General features: G+C 40.3%; 1 protein-coding gene across 1 annotated transcript; it reads right to left on the minus strand.

Moving 5' to 3' along the window:
* Positions 1-5,166: 5,166 nt before the first annotated feature.
* Positions 5,167-23,927, minus strand: LOC111670907 (monocarboxylate transporter 2-like). Its single transcript, XM_023427856.1, has 5 exons — positions 23,799-23,927; positions 22,670-22,890; positions 17,015-17,158; positions 13,234-14,046; positions 5,167-6,789 (listed from the first exon to the last, which is right to left on the minus strand). Exons 2-5 carry the CDS (start codon positions 22,884-22,886, stop codon positions 6,479-6,481), a joined length of 1,485 nt encoding a protein of 494 aa, XP_023283624.1. The 5' UTR covers positions 22,887-22,890; positions 23,799-23,927; the 3' UTR covers positions 5,167-6,478.
* Positions 23,928-25,556: the final 1,629 nt, after the last annotated feature.

Here is a 25,556-nt window from a genome sequence, read left to right on the forward strand (position 1 = left end):
CAGAGAAAAATTTTTATATATGTATATGGATTTTGATGTTCACGGGACTAAAACATTAGATTTAAAAAAAAGTTACAGGTGTGTGTTTTTTCCAGAAACTGTGCTCAACAGACGTCACAGTGAACAGGTGGACAGGACGACTCCATTCCCTCAGGTGCAATTCTTTGTAAAGAGTATTTCTTGCATTTCCATTGCAATGAGCTTCACACTTATTCACACTTATTTGTACCCATTTTTGTTTTAGTACACTCAATAATTACTATTTCTATTGGTGCACATAGTTTTTGGTACCCTTTAGTTTTTTTGTGCTTGATTTGTATGTAGTAGATGTTCATAATGTATCTAGTATTTTAGGTTTTTATTTATTTATTTTACATCTTTAAAGTGACTTATCAGTACATGTGTTCTTGTACCTTTGCTGCTGTGTCAGTCTTATCGTACTTTTGAGCAAAGAAACTATGTTTTCCTGGGATTATCCGGAGTCATGGTGACACTGTCTCCAGAAAGACGTGTTCCTGCATGGGCAAATAGAGCCAAAACGATCTGCATGGCTCAATACCGCTCAAGGTCAGGTGGGAAGAACATTTTCATTGTAATTTGAGTGAGCCAGCCCTTTAACTGCTTTATCCAAAGCAACAACAAGAATACTCAGTTGTAGCGAATAAAAGATCCATGTAAGTAGTTTAACCTGAATTATACCTTTACTGTAAAATGGCCAGTAGCCAGAGCAAGTCCATGCGTAGCCTGAGAGAGAAAGAGCAAGATGAAATGTGGGAGGGAGTTTAAAGTGGAGGAGAAATTCACTCTTCATACCAATGAAACTGCTGGAATTTGATCTACAAGGTAAGCACGCAGGCATGTGTATTTGGGTGCAAGTCAAGTGCGTGAATATGTGCGTATGCATGTGCAATTGCGAGCTCTACATAAGCCTGATACGCCTGTGTGTTTGTGTATGTGTGTAAATCCAAGAGAGAGTGCGAGAGTGCTTGAGTGACTGTGTAAAAGAAATGCAGAGGGCATTCTCTTCAAACGGATGGTATTCAAAGAGCAGGGAGTTTCAAAAGGAGACAGCACTGAGGGCAGTCGGGTTTGAACTGTGTTTGTGCAAAGCAGGCTGCCTTTTAAGAAAAAAAAAAGAAAGAAAAAAAGGAATTCCTGAAGTGCATTTGCTGAGTTTTCTTGGAGGAGGAGAGAATTAGGAGAAATGAAGAGAAAGTGGTGGAGCAAGACGGACAGAGAGAAAGGGAGTTTACCAACCAATCAGGGAGCAATAAGAGAGAGGAGGGAGGCGAAAGAAAGAAAGACAGGGAGAGAAAGAGAGAGAGAGCAGGACGCAAAGAGCAAGAACATTGGCCCGGGGCGCTGCTACGTGCTGCGCCTCCTTTCTCCCCTTTCTTCAGGAGAGTCAGAGAGAAGGAAAGTGAGAGGAGACGAAAAAGAACAAAAACCCACTTTCCACCTGTACCTGTGGGAGCACAGAGGCCGGCGGTGCCCCATATACCTGCACCAAGCTGACCCCGGCGCTGCAGGAGTGATGGCTTGTGAATTACCATGTCAGTGGCCCGGTGCCCCGTCATGCCAGCTCTCTCACACACACATAATAAACACACTCCATCACCCGTTCGGCTCAACCACACCGCCCAAAGAGAGCGTATTAATTATAGATGTACGTTAAATTACTTTCATTACCTCCCCTGCTCAGTGGACAGAACAGAGACAGGGATGATGGATGGAAAGGAGTTCACTATACCTCCCCAAGTAGTAAATGCCCCCGCTCTTACTTTCTCTAACCCTTTGCCCGCCCTTTCTGTCTTTATTTTGCACCACTTCCTCCACATTTTGTGCTTCTCTCTCCCTTTTGGTCTCTTCTTCCTCCATGCAAACATTCTTCATGCCCTCACATGATCCCAGCATGAGCACTGAAACAAACAAGGGGCTGTTTTTTCTTACTGTGACAAAGACCAGACAGTGGGAGAGAAGTGGGTAGTAGGTGAAGTTGTAGGGGTAGTAAGATAATTCACTCCTGATATAGTTAAAGAACCACCCCATCTGTTGGTATAAAATACTAGTGTCGGGCAGAAAGATTGTTCTTCAATGTCTGTAGGTTTGTGTAAAAAAGGGGCCATGACTTTAAAGAGGAGCAGCAGTCAGCCTCAGTTATCACAGATTTTATTTTCAGTCATCAACTTTGTATATTCATACATGTAGCTTGAATGCTTTATATTCAAAAGGAAATCCGAAAATCAAGGACACGGGGAATCCTTGTACAGTTCACCTCTAACACTTAAGAGAGGAGAAAACTGAATATTCCAGTATTTCATCAGAGCCCTCCAGGTCTCCTAAGGATCCCTGGGGGGCATATGGGCTAATTGTTAATGAAAGAATGAGTGAATGAACAAATGAATTAATACTTTCTGGACCAAGTGGGTGTTTTGAAACTAAAGGTAAAGAAGCATCAAAATGTTCAAAAGGTCTGTGCTGTAAATTATTTTGTGATTAACAAATATCACCATGTTTTGATGGGAACATGTCGTGACATTTCCAGTGGTGTTAAATGAAACCAATGTAAGCCCTCTTTGATGAACACGTTATTACTGAATCTCCAATGGGAATCACATGACACCTGACATCTAAAAACTCTAATGAAAATATGGTTAATGCAGAAATAGCACACCTCTAATATTATCTAGCAGTACCCCTCAGTGTACTCCCTGAGCAAATAACAAAGCAACACATCTCCTCTTCAAATCTAAAGGCCACTGTACGATGCTCAGTGTGGTGTGGTGTGTGTGTGCGTGTGGGCGTGTGCGTGTGTGTTTACACTTGTCCTTGCTTCACTGTGTTCTGTAAGTTTGATCTCACTCCGGCGACGGAAGCATTACATTGGTAGCCTTTGCTAGCTCAACACCCTGGGTCTATCTAATCTCTGCTGCTCTGAAACATCCCATTCAATTTCTTCTGCTGATAGATGCCAGTGCTCTTTGAGCCCTCTGGGAGCACATTCTTTCCTTCCCGCTTGTCTCCGACTCTTTGCTTGTGTAAGACCACTCCAGATTCATCAGGTCAGCCCCCTATTGTAAACAACCGGGATCTGATTCGCACGGATCCAAAGGTCAGGAGAAGGGCTGATAATCAACATCCAGACACCAGTCTCTCGTCCGCGTCTGCTCTGGTAACGTGGGTAGATGCTGATGAACACAAAATAACACGCAGGATGTTTTCATGGAGAGTGATACTCAATTGCAATCATGCACTCCCAAGTTGGCTACTTGTTTAACAAGAACTGACAGTTAACTGACAGCTGTCCATTAGAGTTAGCTCATGGTGATACATTCTAATTGTAATCCTCATTAAGAGATGAGTAAAACACATGCGCTCTATCACAGCTACTCACTCCTTTAAGTTACAGACATGTACACCAGCCTGTGTGTTACAAGCTGCTTTGCAATTAAATTAAATCTTACAGCAGTATCAGCAGCCCACCTTTGAACTGAGCAACCATCTACTGAGGTGTCTTTAGCAAAGCACTGAAACCCAAACAGCAAAAGCTCTGAACGCAAAAGGGAAGGAAGAATTTCACGACTGAGGGGGCTCATATTAACCTTAGAGAGAAAAACATTTACGTGACTTGACATACATAACCACATAACATTACAGCGATAAAGAAAATACGGCACAAAAACACCAGATTTCAAAGTACCCGAAGGCATGTTGTTCATAATTCTTCGTTTTTGTTGTGCTACAGTATTTTTCACCCAGAATTGCCATGTCACCCAACCACCTCTAAGACCCTCTGGAGACCCAGAAGTCTTTTTTACCATTGAGCATGGAGGACACCAGTCATGAGGCTCCGCAGGAACACACATTATGGGGAGGGCGGCCAGTAGCAGAGGGTCAGCAGGCCAGAGTGGAGCAGGAGGTGAGAAGAAATATAATAATGATAAACAGATTTCCCAGCCGCAGCGCCCATCGCCTCGTCTCTAGGGTAACTTTCCACCTTGTCACGTCCAAAGACCTTGCATAACACTTCGCTAAGGGACAGGAGATAGCGAAAAAAAAAAAAATGTGTGTGTATATGTGTGTTCGCACGTGCATTTCTAATTTATTGGCCCACTGATTTGCTGATGTGTGTGAGGCCGCATGCAGCTCAGAGCACTCGCCTGGAACATTCGGGCCTTGCTTCATTAGGTGCTCACGCCCTTAAGCTGCTGACATTTCCAAACTTGTTCCCCAGTCTTCTAATTGTCGTGAAAAATTGGACACAGCCACCAACGTTGAGAAGTTGCGTGGTAGATTTTGATTTGATGGAATTTCTCTTGTGTCCGAGTGTCATTTACCTCGCTGCTTGAATGAGGAATGCAAAAAACATGGCTCAATAGGTGATGAAGGAAATGAGAGTGGACAATTCATTCTCCTCGTTGGCAGAACAAAATGATCGACCACAACAAATAGATCTGATCTTATTGGTACAAGCCAAAGGTATCATAATATACAGTATGTATATAAAAAATGAACAGAATTAAATGCATGTGGAGTTTATTAAAGTTAACAATATAGTGTTATCCATAGTATCAATGGTACATTAAATAACATGTGCGTATAACATGTCAGAGGTTGAATTAAGGCTACAACAATTACACTTTTGCCATTTAACCGTTTAGTACACTAAAGCTTTCATTCTCTATGAGCGCCCCAGCAGCTCACCTGGTTAAAAGTGTGTACCACCAACAAGGCTGAGTCTTTTGCTGCATGTCATCCCCTCTCTCTCTCCCCTGGATTTCCTCTCATACTCTAATGTCTTTGTCTAACGAAAAGCAGAGATGCTAAAAAAAACAAAAAAAAACACAGGAATTCAAAGAGCTGCCACCTTCAAATATCACAGATTTTGGATTATTTGTAAAACACTTCTTCTATTAATTTTGTCACTCACTCGCACTTCAACAAACACTCACATGCTCAAATACACACAGCATCAAATCAATTAACAGTGCATGCTGATCCATTTTCACCCAAATAACAAATGTCACTTCTAAATGTCAGCACAAAGTTACTGTGGAACACACACCATAGTTTATAGTGTTTCAGCATAAAAGTTCAAATTAAATAAATATTGACAAAAATTTAAAAAGACTATTATTTGCTATAGAATAAAATGATAAGTCAATAGCAGGTTGTGTTACTGTATGTTCATTACAGACTTCAGTGCTCAACGTATAATAAATTTACAGCAAGTGAAGAGGAGGTAAAGCATCAAGTTACTGGAAATACTCCTATGTCTTTACTGGCAGCTACAATATTTTATGAATGAAACTTACCAGTTTTATAAAGTACACACTGCAAGTGCAAAATATCTCATGGCAGTCCCATGAGGTTACCCATCTTAGCAAGAACATACATTTTTATAGACAGATTAAATGGATATGAACTGAACAGTACACAGAAAAGAAAAGCAGACATGTGCGTTCATGATCATGTGAGAGTAAGAAGTCAACAATTCCTGCATTTCAGTCACTCTGAGACATTAAGACTCACTCATCTCGTATAGAGGCTGTAGCGCCTCACAGTATTATCCGCAGTCATTCAAAGTAATACAGTGCAGGCAAAGTCGAAAACACATCACAGAGGTATAAAGCACACACACAGTCCAGCAGTATTAAAGAGTGGAGGTAAGTAACTGAACCTAGTTCAGTGAGTCATCTGCACACACTGCCATTCCTTCTAACAACCTCTGGGGGGGCAAACTAACAAACTGACTGAGTGGGTGGATGATTAACTAAATTGAAGCTGCAGCTAACAATTTTTTGAATAGCAGAAAAATCTGTTGATGATTTTTTTTCAATTAATCACTTAATTCTTTAGTCTATGAGAGAAAATCGTGAAAAATGCTAATTGTTATTTCCCTGAGCCAACGTCTTTTTTTTTCTCCAACCAACAGTCCAAACAATAGACATTTCATTTATTTATCACACTTGAGAAGCTGGCTCTCACGGCTCTCACTCAATGTTATCCAAGATAACAGATAAATAAGCAGCAGTGGTGTGCTGTGACTTTTACTTTTTATTATTATTTATTTCTGACTTAACATTTATAAAATTCCCATCAGCCTCAGCTGTTGGCCAACTTCGTATTAATTAGCAAATGCTAGCGTGCTAACATGCTGAACTAAGATGGTGAGCGTAGTAAATATTGAACCTCTTAAACATTAGCATGTTAGCATTGTCACTGTAAGCATGTTAGCACGCTGATGTTGACATTTAGCCCAAAGCTTCTTTGTATTTAAGTACAGCCTCAAAGAGCTGCTAACATGCCTGTAGACTCTTAGTCTTATTTGCTTGTTAAATGAGTTAAAAGGTTAATTGAATATCAAAATGCTGTTTGACTGAACAAATGAATAAATGAGTGTGTGAGAAAGCTGGAATTAGTCATTGTGTTGTCTTAACACAAATACACGTACTTACATAAGCCCCAAACATCCATGCTAAATAGAAGGTGTTTCTGCGTCCTCCGGTCGCGGATCTGTCTGGGCTCCGCTCTTATCTTTAACCTCAGGCTCAGTTTGTTCCACCGCTGCCTCAGAAGTGTGCTTCATCTCTGCCTCTGAGACACTCACCTGGCCCTGGTTCTCTATGGTTTTTTGATTGTGCTGTCTTTCCTTTGCTGTCTTCTCTTTTTCCAGCATGTGGTAGTTGTAGATGTTCATGACGAAGAGGAAGAGCCCGCCAGCCACGATCACTGACCCACACATGAAGAAAAGGTACTTGTAGTCAGCAAAGATGTCCACCAGTAACCCTGTGTGGAGAAGAGCAGAAAGTTGAGAGTCCATGCTACATATCTGAGGCTACACAATGTCCGAACAGAAAACACACAACTGTACACCATGACAAGCAAAGCACAATATGTCACTGATTAGTATCTTCGTTCGACTACTCTACATGTCTGAAGATGACGAGCAAGACCAAACTCAGATTTGACTTATGTTTGTGTGTGTGTGAGAGAGAGTGAACAACAGGCCAGTTTGAGAGGAGTCATGTCGGAAATGACAGAGGGCCATTACACCCTTCCTGGCTCTCACTGCATCTCTGGGAAGGCAATTTGGACGGCTGCTACCAAAACGAATCAGATGAGAGGCCCATTCTCAGAGCCATAAATATCAAGCCCAAGTCTCCAGAAAAGTGACAAATGTGGTTTAGATCAGATTTAAGCCTCAAGGTTTTCAGAGTCTTAACTGCATCCCGCCTGCAGCCACCCCCACCTCACCTCCAGACACGGATCGATGGGCGAAAGCCACTACTTCTCTCAGTCTCAGCATGTATGACAGTCTGTCTGTCCGTCCATCTCAGTGTATTACAACCCATCTCTAGAACATTTCAGAGCCTTATTGAACATTACATTAGGAGATACATTTTTCTTTTCCTCAGTGTCAGTATCATCTGATAATAAAATACATGATATTATGTATATATATATATTGTAAAATGGTTTAACCATTAACAAACTCAGGAGTATTTCTGACAACCTGTTTCAGTTTGTTCTTCCTCCAACCTTCAAGAAGTTTTTGGTCCTGACTGTTGAGACTGCCGTTGCGCACCAGTTTGTGGGGCATCTTTATTGCAGATTGTTAGACTATCTTATCACAATCTATTAATTTTAAAAGGGCCATTTCCTTGGTAGAGCTTCTTAAGTACACCAATTATCATCTTTACGACAAATACTGATGATAATGATGTTTGCGTATGTGCGTGCACTTAGAGTACTTACACTAGGAGGGGTCACTTTGCATTTGGATCAGTTTCAACAATCTCAATGAAGGCTGAATCATCTGATTGATAGCACTCATCTGGTGCGTGTACGCCAATGACCATCACCCTCATTAAGACAGTCCTTGATTGGCTGAGCAGTAATTAAGTCCATCTGGCATAGGCACCTCTTTTTTTAATGTATTCACAGCTTAATTATGGCCAAGGTACAGGACTTTAATGATGAGAGTTTGAACTGAGCGTCATTAAACACCCAAAGCAAAAGGCTAATTACACCCACTTACCTCACTTTCTCCTAATTGGATTGACCCGCAGGTTTTGGGGGAGCAGTAACAAGCAGACTAGTTAGGGGAGACATAACGATTGTGCCCTCTGGAGGAGAAAGTTAGACGTGCAGGGAGGCACTTATTTACCCTATTAAATGAGCGCCTCAGAACTGGGTTGCACCAGACAAACTGGGGGGCCTATAAATTTTCACCTCATTAAAACTCAAGTTGGAGGCAAAGGAAAAGTTTGTCAGTGAAACGATATGCACGGCTAATTAAGTCATGTGCATGTACACTACACCCTCAGCGTATTCGTCTAGGACACTAAACAAAAATCTCAGAGTGAACCCTAAAGTTGACACATTGATTGGTGCAAAGACAGAGCTAATCAATTAATGGTGGAGGAGGTTACTCTGTGTGCTCAAGATTCTTCTACAGATGTTACCAACACTTCTAACTCATCTGTCTGGAAGTTAAGAGGCCATTGTTGGTTTTTCCAGTTTTTGTTAGTTTCAATGATAAAGTCTAAACAAAACCTCAGCGAGATGAGATGAGAAGAGAATAGCAGCGTTGGTTGCTAGGTAACAGACATAAAAGTTGATAACTGGTGTTGAATTGAGTATTTAGGATTTACTAACATGAGATAAAATAGGATGAAGTAAGATAAGGTAGAATTCCTAATGCTAGTTAAGATTTGCTTCAGTACTAAACTCCTATCTCACACTCTGCCTATCTTAAGACTTAAGATAGGAAGTTTCTGTGATATGGCCCCCAGTGATTTTGGGTAGTGGGTAATTAAAACTAGCATATACAAACAAATAATACAAGTGTAACAGAGCAATTTGTGGCATTCCCCTAAAACAGATTAAAACGTGAATCTGCTTGTTTCCATTGGACACTTTAACAGGGAGACACATGTGGTTACCAAGACAACTTGAGCAAAGAACGCTATCTAACAGCCAATGGTTAAACTGAATCACCCAAGGTCAAATGGCCTAGACTAATATAGCATACAAACAAAACAAAAAAACAATGTGGCATCACAGGGATTAAGAGGTATAAGTATAAAGACTGCATGAAGATTCAGTCACCAGATGCTGAAGGGGTGAATCCAGTGCAGAGGAGCAAAGCACGCCACTACCTCCAAACCTGCCGGGAGCCAGCAGTTTTCATGTTCTGCAACTTCATGCATGACTGCCTGACCTACCTCGACAACCTCTCTCAGACTCTTCAAACCCCAACTGTCACAGTGGCTGAAGTACTGTATATAGCTGCCTGACAACCAACCAGGTGAGTGCCTGAGAGAGAACTGAAGAATTATGCATGGCTGCTTAGCTGAATAAACTTACTAATGTACCACAGACCTACCAAAAGCTGAAAGCCTGTATGGACCAGCATGAGAATGATAACAACAACTTAAACCGTGTTATGGCCAGAGACCGCTAGAGTCTGCAAAGTCGATTCACTGACATGAGAATGTGGTTCTCCAAACTACAAAGCTGGTGAATCTGAACAGTTGTCCTGACACAGATCACTGTTTGTATGTTAGATTCAAACTGCAACATTTATTTCCTCTACAAATTCTTGAAAGCGTATGACTCAGTATTTTTTTCAATCACATCTGTCTCTTCTCAGAATTTAGTGAATCGGAAGTGGAGAAATTGACCAGACACTTCCGGAGCATCCTGACATCCTCGCTACTGAACTCATCCCAGACCAGTGGACCATCTTCAAGACTAGACTGCATGAGAAGGTAAAATAAGGACCTGGCAAGCGATCAGCAGGTTTTTGCGACACCGGTGTTCTGACATCCTCAGCCTGGCCAACCGCATTCTCACTCTACCAGCCTCTACAGCAGACTGTGACAGAGCCTTCAATCAAATGCAGAGTGAGGAGGTCCTGTCTTACATCAAGAAGCCTTTGTGACCTGCTGACCAATCAGCTCTCCACTCCCTCTATAGAGCTTTATGACCCCTGCCCTGCCATCCAGCTCTGGCATCAGGCAGCATCCGGCCTAGGGGGTCACAGTTAATAGAGGGGGAGAGGAAGGCTCAGGAAAGAACCGCTGAATCTTCAGAATCTGATTCTGACGAGTGGGAGTGACATTAAACTGGGACTGGAGATGTGGATGATGGGAGTAATGTTTTTGTTTTCTTTTTTATTCTGACCAATTTATCAAATGTAATTTCCATCATATATAGCAGATATTTACCTAAATAATATTCCTTGAATATTGTAGATCTTGTGTTATCTTGTGTTGTGTAGACTTACTTTGCATCCCTGGTAGAGACATAGAGCATAAAAGACACGTGCTGCATGTTGGTTAATGTAATGCCTGACTCCCACATGGCCTTAACAGAAAATGTTGAAAACTGGCATCAGCAAACTCTTGTTTACTTATTTCTCTGCCTGAATTCAGTAAACTGAACTTTCACTGAGACTCTGCTGCCTGATTGTCGTGCTTTAGGGTTCACATCAGTCTGTGCTCGTAAACCTCACAGAGGATCAGTGATGATATTGACCATCTTGTTACAGTGCATTCGAACAGTGCTCAGACCCCTTCACTTTTTTCACATTTTGTTATGTTGCAGCCTTTTGCTAAAATTGTTTCTAGTTAATATTTTAATTATTTGATTTCATTTTTATTTTCACTTGAAAATTCCTTAATCGATTAACTGATTATCAAAATAGTTGCTGATTATTTTTCAATAAATTGACTAATCGATTAGCCATTTATGATTTAAATTCTAAACTTGACGTGTCTTCATTGTAGGAGTAACTGTGCCACACCTTCACTGACAAATCCAAATGTCATCGCTCAGTGTTTACACTGATGTCTTGACATGTTCTTTTGACATTTCTGTAAAATAATCACTGCAAAGCCTTTAAACTCAAGTTTAACTAAAACAATTGACCTTTGTTTGCAATGAAACTCCAGCTTTGGTACTGTACTTCTACTTTTTATGTGTCCAGGAGAGTTGAATTGTTGAAGATTATCTCACAACAAATTGCCAGCATCATCAGTAAGCCGTAATTCATTTGCATCGTCAAAGCACTTACTTTCTTCCTGTCTCTGTGGCAGCTGTTACCGGCTCTAAAGCCAACAATAAGGCCTCAATCGAAAGTGCTTATTTTCTATTAATGGAAAATAGTCACTCGAAAACAATTTTCTCCAATAACTCCTTTTTCAGAGACTGTTACTGTCATTATATACAACGCCTCTGTTTTTACTGAATCGAGAGAAGTGTTTTATAGTGGGATTTTCAAAAGTGCACCAGTCTCGAAAATGGCAAGGAAGCAGAGAGGGCAAACAATATCCTTCTGATTACACAGTTATTTAAACCATGAAGATAGCAGTCCAACACTTTAATCTAAAGCCGTATCAGAGACACAAGAGCTCTGGGAATGTCATCAGATGAAAAACAGCTTTTTCTCCCATCTGATGGGCTGGTAAGCAAAAACAAAAAGTTCAGTAATTCAGCTTGTAGCTTTATGAACAATAAAATATAACACACAGAATTAGATTCCAAAAATCCCAACCAACCACATATATTAAAGGGAATAATTCAATTTCTGAGTTAATAATGATATAACCAGAGAAGTCTGTGACAGCCTAGCCAGGACTAACCGTCATTTGGCTACAAAAACATAGTAGCTATAGAGTTTGTTTTATAATTTTGTGAAATCATCCAGGTTTTAGTTTTATTATCAAGAAATCACTTTCCAAGGATATCATTATCTCCAATGTCCGTGAATGGTGAATAAACATCCTTAAATCTACTCTGAAATCATAAAAACAGATGCTCCTTACAGCCAGAGCTTCTCTGAGAATCATCCTATTTCAAATTCCCTGCAATATCACAGAAATCCAGTGACAGTTGTCTGTAAATCCAAAGGAACATGCTTAAACTCATTGAGCACGATTTCAATTTTGCCTGAGAGGGGCACACAGTGTCAGACTTGAAAAGCTCTGGCTTGGGGCAGTGAAATTACCAAACCATCACTAGGACGCAATCACAATTTAAATTCTACTGTATTTTTCCAGGAATGCTTTTCCATTGTCAAAGCAAAATAAAAGTTGTATTTCTATTTTGGTATCAAAACATTTTGGTTCAGGCTTGAATCCCAGTTGGCAGCCAGAACAAAGCCTTATTTAACAGATTAATTTACTGCACAGGACACAGCGACAGAGTCTAACATAGGAAACTTTTGTGAGAGCATTTTTTTCTGTCTGTTGTTTTCAATATCCTGTTTCCAAGATCACTCGACATTTTGTGTCACAGACAGAAAATGAAAGTCCCTCTTCCTGTGCCTTCCCCCTCACACCTGTCAGTTTTATTTCACCCAACACATATATGCACACAATTCAGAGGTGTGGCACCAGGGTATCCAGGCACACTGCCTGACCTATGTTGCAACAACCCTTAAAATCTTTTTCATATTATCAGTTTGCACTTTGTCCTTTAACTAATAACTCCTCGCAAACACTCAACTTTTTATGAACTCTAAAAAATAATTTTAAATGCCAGTATAGCAGCTGAAGGATTTGTGATTCTGCTGCTCTTTTGGTAGAACAGTACACTAATGTAGTAAATGTAAAGGATGCACACAAACCTCAGCTTCTTAGCTTTTTCTTCCAAATATTCAAAACATGCCATGAAAGCCTGAGCAATGAGCACAGCCGGCTTCTTTACAAGCAAATAACCATGACCAATTACTATTTTTTGTGGGCCCTCATGTGCCTCAAAGAACCCCTACTCACCAGTGATAATCCTGCTCTGTCTTACAGCAATGACACCCTTGGAAGCAACTGAGCTCTTATGCAACATAATGCACAGCCCATGACCGAGAAAGAGATAAACCCACAAATATGTTTAATTCAGTTTGCTGCATTGTTTGCAAAGCAGCTTGCTTCAAACTGGCTATTTATGTATGCTCTAACAATAGAGGGTTTTTTTCCTGCATTTGTATGTTTGTAAGCCTACATTATTCACTTCCCCTTGGCTCTTCAGCTGCAGAAAGGAGCAGCGTAAGGTATCTATCAACAATCTAAAGGGAGTTATAGAGTAAATACTTGTGCCTGTGTAAGACAGGGACAGAAAGAAAGGGAAAGAGAAAGAGAAAGAGAGAGAGAGAGAGAGAGAGAGAGAGAGGGATCTGTACACACAATGTGATTGTTTATGCATTTTATATTCAGTGTGCACATTTACCTGCAGTAGGTGGTCCCAGAAGCATGGGGAAGCACTCGATGATGGTGACCAGTCCGACAGCACTGGGGAACCGTTGATTTCCCATCAGGTCCATCAGGCATTCAAAAATAAGTGCAAAAACCATGCCGAAACTAATGCCGAAAAATACTGCATACACCACCAGCAAGGGATAGCTCTTCATCAGCGGGCAAAGTAAGTGGCACGTGCCGTTGAAGACCATAGCAAAGCTGAAGAAGTACTGGATTCTGGGTCTGATCCACTTGCTGCTGGCTAGAAGGCCAGTGCCAGGACGAACAAACATGTCCACAAAGCCCATAATAGTGAGCAGATAGGCGGCGGAGTACTCCTCTACGCCTTGGTCAATAGCATAGGCTGACAGGAATACAATGGGCGCATAGGCCCCAAAAATGAACATCACATTTCCTATGAGGTAAATGACGAAGCCTCTGTCCTTGAAGAAGGACAAATCCAAGAACTTAGCATTCTTCATACAGCTTTGTTTTAGCTTAGTGTTACGCTGTCTTGGCTGTTCTTCCACCATCTTCTGTGGTGCACAAGAGGACGGCTGACCAGGCGGAATAACAGGTCTCATCAGGGCTCCAGCAACGCAGCAGTTGAGAATCAGACCGCCAAGGATAAGCAGACTTCCCCTCCAGCCAAACTTGTCCAGTAAATATTGGTTTAGAGGGGCCAGGAAACACAGAAACACTGGACTCCCGGCCATGGCCAGTCCGTTGGCTAAAGGACGCTTGATCAAGAAATACTTGCTGATGATGGTGAGAGATGCATTCAGATTTAAGGAGAGTCCAAAACCTGTGTGTAGACAGATGGAAAAATACACAGTCAGATTCCAACCATCTTTAGTAAGAAACCCTTCTTGAACCTAAGTTCCAGAGGGTGCTCGCTAAATTAAATTAGGACTGTTTCTGCTCAGTGGTCATTAAGCTTCCATCTCATTTCAGTTTTGCTAAATCTCATCACAGAGTGCTGGAATTATTTCAGAAATAATCCCTCCATTTAAGCAGCAATAGATTAGAGAGCCTGTGTAACACATGCACTCTCTTTACTCTTTACCCAAAATTCAATTTAAAGGTCCCACATTTTACATATTTTGAAGTGTTGATATCCATAAGAAGATATATTTAAGGTTTTAAGTACCCAAAACCAACCCACTATAGTTTTACTGGCTGATGGAGTGATCCAGGGTCAGGTCATCCACAGCAAACAGATTGTAGCCTACTACTGCGGCTTGGTGAAAATTACTGGTAAATGCAAATGGCGAAATGAGCTGAACAGACAAATGAAATTCTAAAATAAAATGCTCTGGTATTTCAGAACAATAAACTTTAACCACTGCCCTCTAACATTACTGTCCTTGGGAAGGCTGTGCATTGATATACTGGCTTCTTGATATCCAGTGATCGTGCAGCGTTTCCTTGACATTTTTCTGTCTTGTAGCTTGCTAGCTCAGCGACAGAATGAGTGCTTGGTGTAGTGTTGTTGACAAAGTTAAAACAACAACAACAACAACAAAAAAAAGGTTAGATGGTGGGTCAAGGTGGGCCGTGATGTGAGCATGGCTGAGGGTGGTGACTGTAGAGTTGTGACATCACGAAATTACATTAGTCCTGACAGCTCGTTTTAAGGCATACACACTCTTAGCACTGGAGATGTTACTGTGTGTGTTGGACATCTTACAGATTTGTGACATAAGAAAATGTTTTGATTTCTTAACAGCTGATTAAATGTTTGGCCATCCAAAGATCAAGCATCACAAAGTGGCATCTTACTGTCTCTTTTAGTAGATCATTTCTTCATTAGGATAGCATGAAGGGATTCTGATGAATAAAGAAATGTTAATGAATAAAGTGGATGAAATGTTGAAATGAAACGTGTTGTTAAAATTTTATTTACAAAATTAGCCTAAGGTAAATTAAAAGGCTATGTGAACTTCTTTAGAGCAGCAAATAACCATGACCAGTTACTATTTTTTGTTAAATGTCCTTCCGTTAAAGGAATACTCCACTGTTTTTCAACATTATCTCAGTGTCTGTACTGGTACGGGTAGTGATCAATATGTGGAGTAAAGTCCATCAGCGCTCTCTAAACAGCCAACCAGAGACTGTCCATAAGTTGTCATAAGCACAACGACATCAAGAAGCATCTTATCCACTGTCTATTCAACTATCAAATTTTTTATTAATTCATTCTTTTTTTCTTCTTATTTCTTTTTCCATTTTTATGTAAATCACTTTGAACTGATTTTGTATGAGATGGTGCTGTACAAATAAATTTGAATTTGAATTAGTGCAATAACACGGACATGATCCCTCAAATTTAAAATTTGATGAACAAATTAACTAATTTGTCAACACTGGCTTCTTCCATTCTCGCTCACTCGACACAAGTTAATATCATTCCTGTCTGTTAAAGATTTGGAGAGTATAGTTCATGCTTTTATTTCCTCTCACCTTGACTACTGCAACTCTATGTAGGACTCAGTCAGTCAGCTCTATCTCAACTGCACCTGGTTCCCTTGTACTAACCCTGTTTCAGTGTTTACCCGTGAAACAGACACGTGATTTTAAGATCCTTTTATTTATTTTTAAAGCACTGCATTGACTGGCACAAGGTTATATCTCCTAACTGCCCTATTTTTCCAATTTGTTGGCTACTATCACTATTACAACTTTTTTGCTCTATAAAGCCTATTTCTTGAATGATTTATCACTTGAACGTCTTTTGTTGCCCCAGATAATCTAAAATGTGAACCTTTCGGAACTGGAACATCCATATGCTGAACTCTGTGCCTCATATGTATCCACAGTTGCTTTTCTGCAACCTTGTATAATGACAATCAGCCTGACCTTGACTGTCCACGCCTATTTGAAAATGACATCCCCTGCTATAAAAGGACACAAGGATAATTACTTACTGCAAGCCATTTGCTAATTCTGTAAAGATTTGAATTCATAGGTTATCTCTTTGAATATAAGTGCATTTATGTATGTATATGTGTATATGTGTGAGCATATGTCTGCATGTCTGCTAGGTAAAACTGATGCCTATGTGTCAGTGTGCCAGGGAACAGGGAAGCAGAGCAGGGCTCACATATGCCCCCAGGCACCGCACATGGCACAGCCACTTGTTGGGCCTATTAATCCTTCACAGCAGTCCTTGGCAGGGTAATGAGCCTCACAGGGTGGCAGGGAGTCCCCATGTGACGACCATGATGGGAGCCTATGGGAGAGTACAGAGGGCCACATAAGAGCGTGCTCTCTGGGATCAGGCACGGTTCTATCTTAATTACCGCCCTGGTTCTGTTCCCCTTGGTGGTCTAACTCCACCCCAGGAGCTGAGGCAGTTGCCCTGGGCCCCCGACAAACAGCACGGCAGCCCAGTCGGGGGAAGCTGGTCTGGCAACCCAGATATTCTGACAGAATCTAAAAAGAGGCAGACGGCCAACCTCTAAACCCCATAGGGGATTAACCAGGGCTGATGGGAATGGAAAGCAAAGAGGTAAGCATGAAATTAGCTAGCTCATTCACTAAATTACAAACCCACAGGTACTTTGTCTTAGTTTTGGGTTGTGATCACCTTGTCAACTAATTTTCTACAGATTCCCAAGGCCGGTATGCATTTAGTAGAATCAATCAAACTGGTTAAGCCCTTTTAAGTCAAGTGATGTCCAAGAAGAGCACGTCTAGACCATACTACTTCGCAGCATATGTATTGTGAAAAAGAACTTAGCAATATTTTTTAAACTATCCAAGCGCTGTACCTCCAATGACACCAATGAAAAAGTAGATGTAAATGATGGAGTTCCCAAAAGAGGCAGTTGCCATAGAGAGCCCACACATCAGTCCACCCAGTATCACTATTGGCCGGCTTCCAAAGCGATTGACCAGGATACTGCTCACAGGTCCTACAAAGAATCAGAAAAAGAAACAGAGAGTGGTTCAGAATGATCATAAAATACATCTCAATATAAAAAGTTTTAGCAATTGACTTACCTACTGCTAGTGACCAAGGGTTCAGAGAACAACGGGGCCAGTTCTCAGTCTACTGTAAGTCTAAACCAAGGGCAAAAGGAGAGGTGATGGAACACCTCCACACTTTTGCGTTTACTGCTAAGCAACTTGGCAACTCATTATACTCTCCCCTGATAATGTAGAATACTACACTCAGTGATCAATCAGCAATTAAACAGTCTTTTATATGCTGTCACTCTTCCCTTCCTTCATAACCTTGCCTAAAAGAGTGACATTGCACCACCAGTCTTTCTGCAGCACGCCATTTCTTCTCCTTGCTATGAAGACCAATTCTTTGAATATATAATAACTCAAGTCAGACATATAGAAAAATGAGGAGAGAATAAATCAAACTAATACACAGGCTGCCATGATTATTGAAACCTTAACATGCTGCTGCTTTTCAATGCAATGTGTGATAGGTCTCAGTGTGGACGGTGTTAATTAAAAAAAGCCCAGTCAAAAGTATTAGAGTATTAGATGTTTGGCAAACACCTACCGTCTTCAAGAGGATGTTTACCTAGGCTGATCAATTTCTAAGCAGCAACCTACGGGGCTGAAGAATGAAGCCAACAAGGAAGTGTCCCAAAAATTGCAGTTCCTCAAATGACCACTTGAGGATGGCTCCAAAAACGAGTCAATTATCATAAACTCCCATGTTAAAATGTCCAGCTTTACAGCAGAAATAAACATGTTTTCAGCCTGTTGGAAAAAACTGTTTTGGCCTCTATAGATAATTTCCAGCATGGACCGAAATCTTCGCTCCATACACGGCCCACCTAGGCGGAGTAAAACACTGCCAATATGGCGACGTGGTGCAGCTCACTCTGAGCCTTTGTCTTCAGTTTAACCTGTGCAAGTTCTGTATTCATTCAAAAGTTAGTTTATGTATTTGTTTATGATTGTTACAACCATACATGAATGTTTGGTAGCCTATGCGGTATATCTGTAACCATGTCCTTGTATTTCTTTTTAATTTAATGTTTATAAACCATGTTCATCTGTAGATCTCTGAATGTAGATATAACAATACATAAAAGGCAAATTTTGGATTTTAGTATTAGTTACTTGCTGATGGTATGTAAGCCTGGTTTCAAATTTCCAAACTAAGTCAATACCTGAGTGAATTCTGGACTTTGTATATCAGCCTGCTGCTGCTGCTGCTAGAAACATGATTGATGTGAGCGGTGAGACTGGACCAAAACAGTTAACTTGTGGGATATAAAACCAAACAATAAGTTAAAGGCGATAAAACACACCATGGAGCTGCAGGGCGTGTTCGTCACTACAAGCAACAGCTTTCACATTACACATCATTTGATCCACTGTCAATATAAAAATATTGATAAATGCAGTTTTAATGGAAAAAAGCCAAACTTCTCAAATGCCTCTGTGTTTACTTTTGTCTTACCACAAGAAAGACTCTGACCCAAATTAAGCATCTGGCTGGGCATTCACAGCCAAATTTAGGTACTTCACAGTTGCTTGATGCTACTGACCCATTTAACAGCAGTACTCAAAAAATATTAATGTTCGACACTCAACCCTCCTGGCGACACAAATGAATACACTTTTCCTAGGCTTTCCATTAAGCCAAAAGACAGCAGCTTGTCGAACAACAGCGGGACCACATGGGCCAAGATAACAAAACCTTTTAGGCCACAATGAAACAGGTTTGACATCAACAACAGAATATAACATCACAAGTGTATTTTCAGATATTCTACTTTCCCTCAGGCCTCTGCTTCTTGAAACTGCTGTAGATCATCAGTGGATTACTCCACATTCCTGTTAGCTATTTACATTGTGTCTATGGAGTCTATGGACTAATGTCAAGGCACTGAACTGCTCGAATCTGAAACACCCATTTAAAAAAGTTAACCGAGTGACAGTGAAGAGTTCTCTTTCATTTTTTGCCTTTCTTTCTCGTTTCATGTAAAGAACTGTCCTCAACAACTTTATGTGCTGCACCAATGTAACTACTGTACATGAAATAAAAATATCCATCCTAGTGTTATACAGTTAACCAGGTGCCTGCAGGGGTCAAACATAGATCATCTCTCTCACTGTAGCTGTCACAATAGGGCATCTCCCGCACTACCACCACTTCCACTTCCATTATAACTTTATCATTTGGACTCCTTGAGTCAGAGGTTTTCTGAAAAGGCTGTCATGTCTCTCCCATGGGGACCTGGCGTCAGACCCCAGTGTGCTGAACCTTCCTCTGATATATAACCCCCATCTCTCTCCTCCACTGGGTGACATTGCTGAAGCCTTGCCAAGGACAATATGATAAAGCCCTGTGCCTGAGCCACAGTGGAAGGGAATATTTCACCAGTTAGGCCTCCCTGAGTTGAGTGCAGGTGAGTCACACACCCCTTGTTCTGTAACCTTGAAAGCGGCTAATGATTTGTGTAAAGCCTACACAAGTTTTTTCTATTTTGGCATATTTTGTGTCATCTAATGAGTTTTCCAAAGTACTCAAAATACCACAATATATTGTGGAATGACACCAGACCTGTGGAAAAGTTATTTGAGATTTCTCTGATTGTTTTGCCTGTTGTGAAAGCAGTGGTGTGACATGTGTATCTTATCTGACATCGACCCAGGTGCTAATTTCTTGCAACATATGCATACATTCACCCATCGCTTTTACAGACCTTTTATTCAGCTGCAAATGAAAAATTCAACCACTGAACCATAAATAGTGTGTTGTATTTGAAGGGAAAAATAGCATTTTACATTTTATTTTGTTACAAGATTAAAGGTTTAATGCACATCCCTCCTTTATGGCTAATAAAAATTCTGCCACTAAGCCACCAACACTACGTTATGGATGAAACAATGGAATTGGTTTAAGCTCACCCAATGAGAGATCCGAGAGGTTTTCTATCTGTTTTCTCACACATTTGATATCTATCAACCAGTCATCACAAAGAACACACAGCAGAGATGACACTGACAGGACCTAATAAAGTTGAGGTTGCTGAGTGTCAACAATAAAATAAGTAAAATAAACAGCAGAAGTACACTGTTCCCCTTACCAGGAAAGTAGGCTTGCACTTATTTGATTGGCTAAATGTCAACATTTTTTGCCAGACAACCCTGCGTTTTTTTTTTCCTTGAACCCCCCCTATTTTGGCACCAACAGAGCGGTCCCATTCAAATGCATTTTTGCAAGCAGCACTGTTGTCTGTCTGAATTTGACCTCAAATGGGGCCACAAAATTTATCTGGTCACAAAATTATTAAATGTATAGAAAACATTCATTAAGTCCACAGAAAAATGCAAACAGCTTGTATTTCGGAAACTGAGCCTTAAAACGAGCCGTAAGGACTTTTGAAACTTTGTGATGTCACAACAAAGCAGTCATCGCTCTTAGCCATTCCCCAAGCCCCGCCCACCCAGACCGACCATCCAACCTTGTGTGTTTACCTAAAATCTGCTATATATTTTTTTTTCAATCACTCAGACAACAGTCAGACAAACAGAAAATAGGGTCTGAGCCAGCTCACTGACTGCTGTTGTTACTAGAGCTCCAGAGATAGAGCGGTAAAACTACACTGAGATTGTTTTTAGTACTTAAAACCATAAATATATCTTCTTCTTCAAATAAAAAACCATAAAGTGTAACATATGGGACCTTTGATAAAAACCTAAAAAATCTAACATTATGTGACTGTAACATTGTTTTAAGTAGCCTACTCACAGCTCATGAACATTTTTAACCCAGGACAAGGGCTTGTGACTACTAGCAGGCATTGCTTGGCTAAGAAAAGTCAAAAGCCAAGAAGGTCAAGAAACCACCACACAGAAGTAGTTCAGTAGTGCTATTACAGTGTAGTTGCACAAATATTCTGTATGAACCTGAATGTTAAAGTGAAAGTGCTAAACTGCTGTTAAACGACTTAGATTAAGCAGTGTCAGTGTGCATAGTTAAATTAAAGTCAGGCGAGTAATACATGCTAACAACATTCACCTTATTAGGCAGCCTGAAGCTATTTAAGTGGGTGCAGTCAGTCATGTGAAGTCAATTTCTCAATTTTCTATCTTGTCTAAATGAGTCTACAGCACAACCATACAAAACAGTTATTTTTCTTTGTAGAGAAGACAAATGCAAGATAGTAAAAGGATTCTCCATTTGCTATGAAACTGGAATTTACTTACACTAATTTTGGCTATAATGCCATTTGATGTCATCTTATTCCCTCTCACAGATGTGTAACTCTGCAGTCAGCTCAACATTTGCTGTGGTCTTTGTGGTGTGTTCAAGTGCAACTTTTAACAGAAGATGTAAGGTGACTTGAAGGGTGTTTGATCAACAGACCATTATCAGTGCTAGTTCTTGAAGGTGAGCTTGGTGCGTCAGAGCCCCGAGGGGAACACAATACAATACAATACAAAAGAACCAAGAGAAAAAAAACAGCTCAACCTGGTTTACCTGCAGGCTATTATTTGCCTGTCAATACAAAAGTATTCTCTAGTCTTGTAAAGAGTATTGATTATAGGTGTTGGCTACAGAACTTGTGTTGTCCTGAAGTTATGTGAATTTCAATGTGCTCTGCTGCAACTTTCAAATTGAAGTTATTGTATTTACGGTAACCAAGTGGTTTTATTGATGTAGCATGTCTGCTGATATTAGCTTACAGCAGATATGTCAGCGTATGTCAACCACTAAGTAAAAGAACTGCATCGCAGCAATGCTATGCTATGCAAAGACATGTTTGAGGTAGCCTGTTGTATTACATGAAGCATACAGTGTTTTGAGCTGTGCTCACTACAAAAGGACCACAATTTGTACAGAACAGTATACTTTTGTATTAGGCAACACAATACATTTTGGATTTATGGGATCATAAAATGTGGCTGAAAATCAATGTATTCTGGGGGTAAAATCTGTAAACAACAGTAAGCTTTCCAAATGTTGTGATGAGAATGACAATGTGGCCTTGCCTGGACTGAGTCATTGTTGTACGATGTATATAGCAAAGTAGATACTGAGTTACAATATTTGTCTAACTAGTGCTACAAGATATAGAATTATCTTAGACCATCACCATGGAGAAACTGAAAAACAAAAAGAAGCTTTTACTGCACTGAGGCCACTGAATCATTGTGGACCTGCTTGACAAAGAGAGAACATCCTCTTTAAACAATAAACTACTTTGTTTAAATTAAATGTTCCTAGACTAGGATATTGTCACCTAATATCCACATGGAACAAAGGCTATTTCGATTTTTTAAACAAGGTTACCACTAAATTTGCCCAAAAAGTATTAAGTGAATTCAATGTCAATAATCTGTTAGTGATAGTTTATTGACAGATAGCCTAATCCTACTAATAATAATGATTATTTTTCCAAATGGAAAAATCAATATCACAAGCACTGATTGAATCAACTCACCGCCTGCATACATGGCAGCCAGCATAATTGAGGAAATCCATGCTGTTTCACTGTAGCTGGCCCCTAAGTCCTCTTGGATCGCTTTGTAGAAAATAGATAGGGCTTTCGACGTGGAGTAGGCGAATCCAATGGAAATATGGGCCCCAAATACCACCATCCAGCCCCAGCCACCATCCAGGGGTTTGTAGCCCAGTTCCGCTGCTGGTTGAGGGGCCATGTTCCTGTTCAGAGAGTGGAAGAAACACACGACATTGTATTGTGAAAACAATAAAATACATGTAGTAAGTGTATATTTAAAAAGTGCTTAATTATGTACCATAGACAGTCATGCTTATGTGCAGAAGTGATAGCTTTATTAAGAGATACTGCACTATGTCTGAACTTCATGGCAGCAAATGAGTAGCCAAATTTCAAAATAAGACTCAACACATCACTCCCAAATTAATTAACAGTTAAATACATGGGCTAACAGATGACAACTAAATTAAAGTTTTTATTGTTTTCTTATGGTGTGAAAGATTGTTTACAAAAGTCATATTTGTAAACACAAGAGTAGGCAATAACTGACCTAGCAAGCATTTCATAAAGAGGAATGTGTGATGTGAAACACAAAAGCTGCTTATTCAGCATAAAATCAAGCTCTTCAATTCTATTGTAGCTACTACATATGCATATTCAACATTTAAAGTGTCATTGGACCTTTAAATAATGAAGTTTACTATTATTTTGGCAAATACTGAATGCAGAGTTAGCATGTGACGTGTGTCTGATGTAACATACGGTGTGCTATTAACGCAGCATAAACAACCAAAGTGTCTGTTGTTTGTTGAGTCAGCCAGGCGGATAGCATCTGTCATGTTTGAGTAAAACTACAACTCATTCAAACGCGAGACGTTTCTAACCGCTTTCCACCCCCAAAAAAATTAAACTGTGCGGTGAAGTACAGGTCTACAACTGTTACACTTGAGTTTTCAATGAAAAAAAGTCTCAAGACGGTCGGAGATACTTGGCACGTGGACGACAGAAATCAGTGATACGAAGTTACCGCGGTGTTAAAACCTCTAACTTTCAACACATTTAAGACAGACACGCTCATAACTATGTTTCAGAAAATCTGAGAAGACCTTACCTTTCATTGAGCTCCTTCACAGCCTGTTTGTCTCTACAAAGTTTAAGACCAAAGTTTTAGCCTGCTGCTTTATTTGACGTCGTGTCACGTGGCACTGCGATGCCCTGGGGGAGTTTTGTCTAGTTTCGGGATCACTGGTACAAGAGCTTTGTCTCCTCTGCATGTTGTGTAGCCTGTGGGTCACACTGCTGTCTGTGGTGTGACCACAGCCTCGCACTGTTACAACATCCTACATACATGTCAGTTTACAGTGGGTTGACTGTGCTTTTCCCCCCCGTTGCATGTTTACCCGTGACCTTATAGATTTCCTATGTGTGACAAACATAATAGCATACATATTAAAAAATGAAAGATGAAAATGAACCAATTACACTTTTAATAGTTTTATTTTCAAATTATGTGCAATGTGAATTTCACAGTTGAGCTCAACCACCACAACAACCCGAAACCCAAAACAGACAAACCAGCAAAGTAAAAGTGAGTAAAGAAATGCATGAGGAACACAATGGAATAGCACCCATAAGCGATGCATGTAGATGACCAGAGTGAGCTAAGTATGTCAGCCTAAGGCCACTAACTCTTGAACACAGATAGCAGTTTTATAGCTTGTTGTATTACATGACTGGTGTTTGAAACATGACGTAACAATGTAGTTACTTGATCTGTAATGCTTAGTTTTGGTGAGATGTTACAAAGAAATACTACTGTACTACAGAGGGGGGAAAAAAGAAAAATCTAAATGTATCACTCGTGTGGATAATCATATTTTTCTCTCAACAGAGCAGGATTACTCTACCATAACTAAATAGGTAACTACATAAAGAAAAGAAAACAGCCACTGGAGACAACAAAAAGAAAATCACATCTATCGTTTCAAGTTATAAAAGAAATTGAAGTTTAAAAAACTGTGCAAGTACAGCAAACCTATAGTACAGTATATTACACATAACAAAAACATTTAAATACAGTACTGTGTATCAGTAGAAATCCTGAGAGTTCTCCGTTCCTGGTTCTCAAATGGCCGTCTGTAGACATGTGAATGAAGCTCAAACCTTCTCTCCCGCTTGATGAGGGCTATTCAGAGGGTAATGTTCAAGCTGGATCAAATAAGAGTCAGCTCAAAGTCAGTCAACAGTGGATCTTCTCTTGGAGAAGTTATATTATATCCTCAAGTCCTTACTGTATGTGACTCTTCTAGTATTGATTTCCATGTAAATCTCTCAAGATGATTGCTATATGGTTACTAAAACCTTTTTTGTAATAGAGGGGCACTCTTTGTTAAGATAAAATACAAGGGAAATGTGTAGTGCAAAGATGACAGAGGAACCTGCATGAGGAAATTGACGGCACTGAAAATGTCACACTTTGACAGGGAACGCCACTCAGTGGTGGTATTACTTCTTCTATACAAGATTGTCAAAAAAAAAAGAAAAAAAAGCAGCACCAACAGTTTGTGTCCTCTGTGTGATGGCATGTAAAGACGGATTCATGGCTGTTAGATGAATTAGCACACAACCCGCGCCACCCTCACTTGTTTATAGTCTGCTTGTTCAGGAGGGTGCTTCGTAAAGTTTGCAGTTAAGGACCACTGAAGTGGAGAGTGATTCAGTGCAACGCTGAGTAAGACTTTTCAGATGCTCTTCATCAGAAGGAAAAGTTTTTTGATTCTGATGCCCCTTTTTTTTTTAAGCCATAGGCACATTGGCATCCCAAATGATCTGCACTAAATGACGCATCACTTCAAGCCTGCACCCATGC

Source organism: Seriola lalandi, unplaced genomic scaffold (assembly GCF_002814215.2).
Source record: "Seriola lalandi dorsalis isolate HSWRI2012SDOR001 ecotype SW California unplaced genomic scaffold, Sedor1 jcf7180002054864, whole genome shotgun sequence".
In the NCBI taxonomy this organism is placed as follows: domain Eukaryota; kingdom Metazoa; phylum Chordata; class Actinopteri; order Carangiformes; family Carangidae; genus Seriola; species Seriola lalandi.

Excerpts from the sequence above, each read along its gene's own strand:
- LOC111670907 (XM_023427856.1), bottom strand. The coding sequence starts at position 22,886 with ATGGCCCCTCAACCAGCAGCGGAACTGGGCTACAAACCCCTGGATGGT. Across the intron at positions 14,047-17,014 it reads TTTCATTGGTGTCATTGGAG|GTTTTGGACTCTCCTTAAAT; the intron begins GTACAGCGCTTG and ends GTCTACACACAG. Across the intron at positions 6,790-13,233 it reads TCTGGGACCACCTACTGCAG|GGTTACTGGTGGACATCTTT; the intron begins GTAAATGTGCAC and ends TTCTCCACACAG.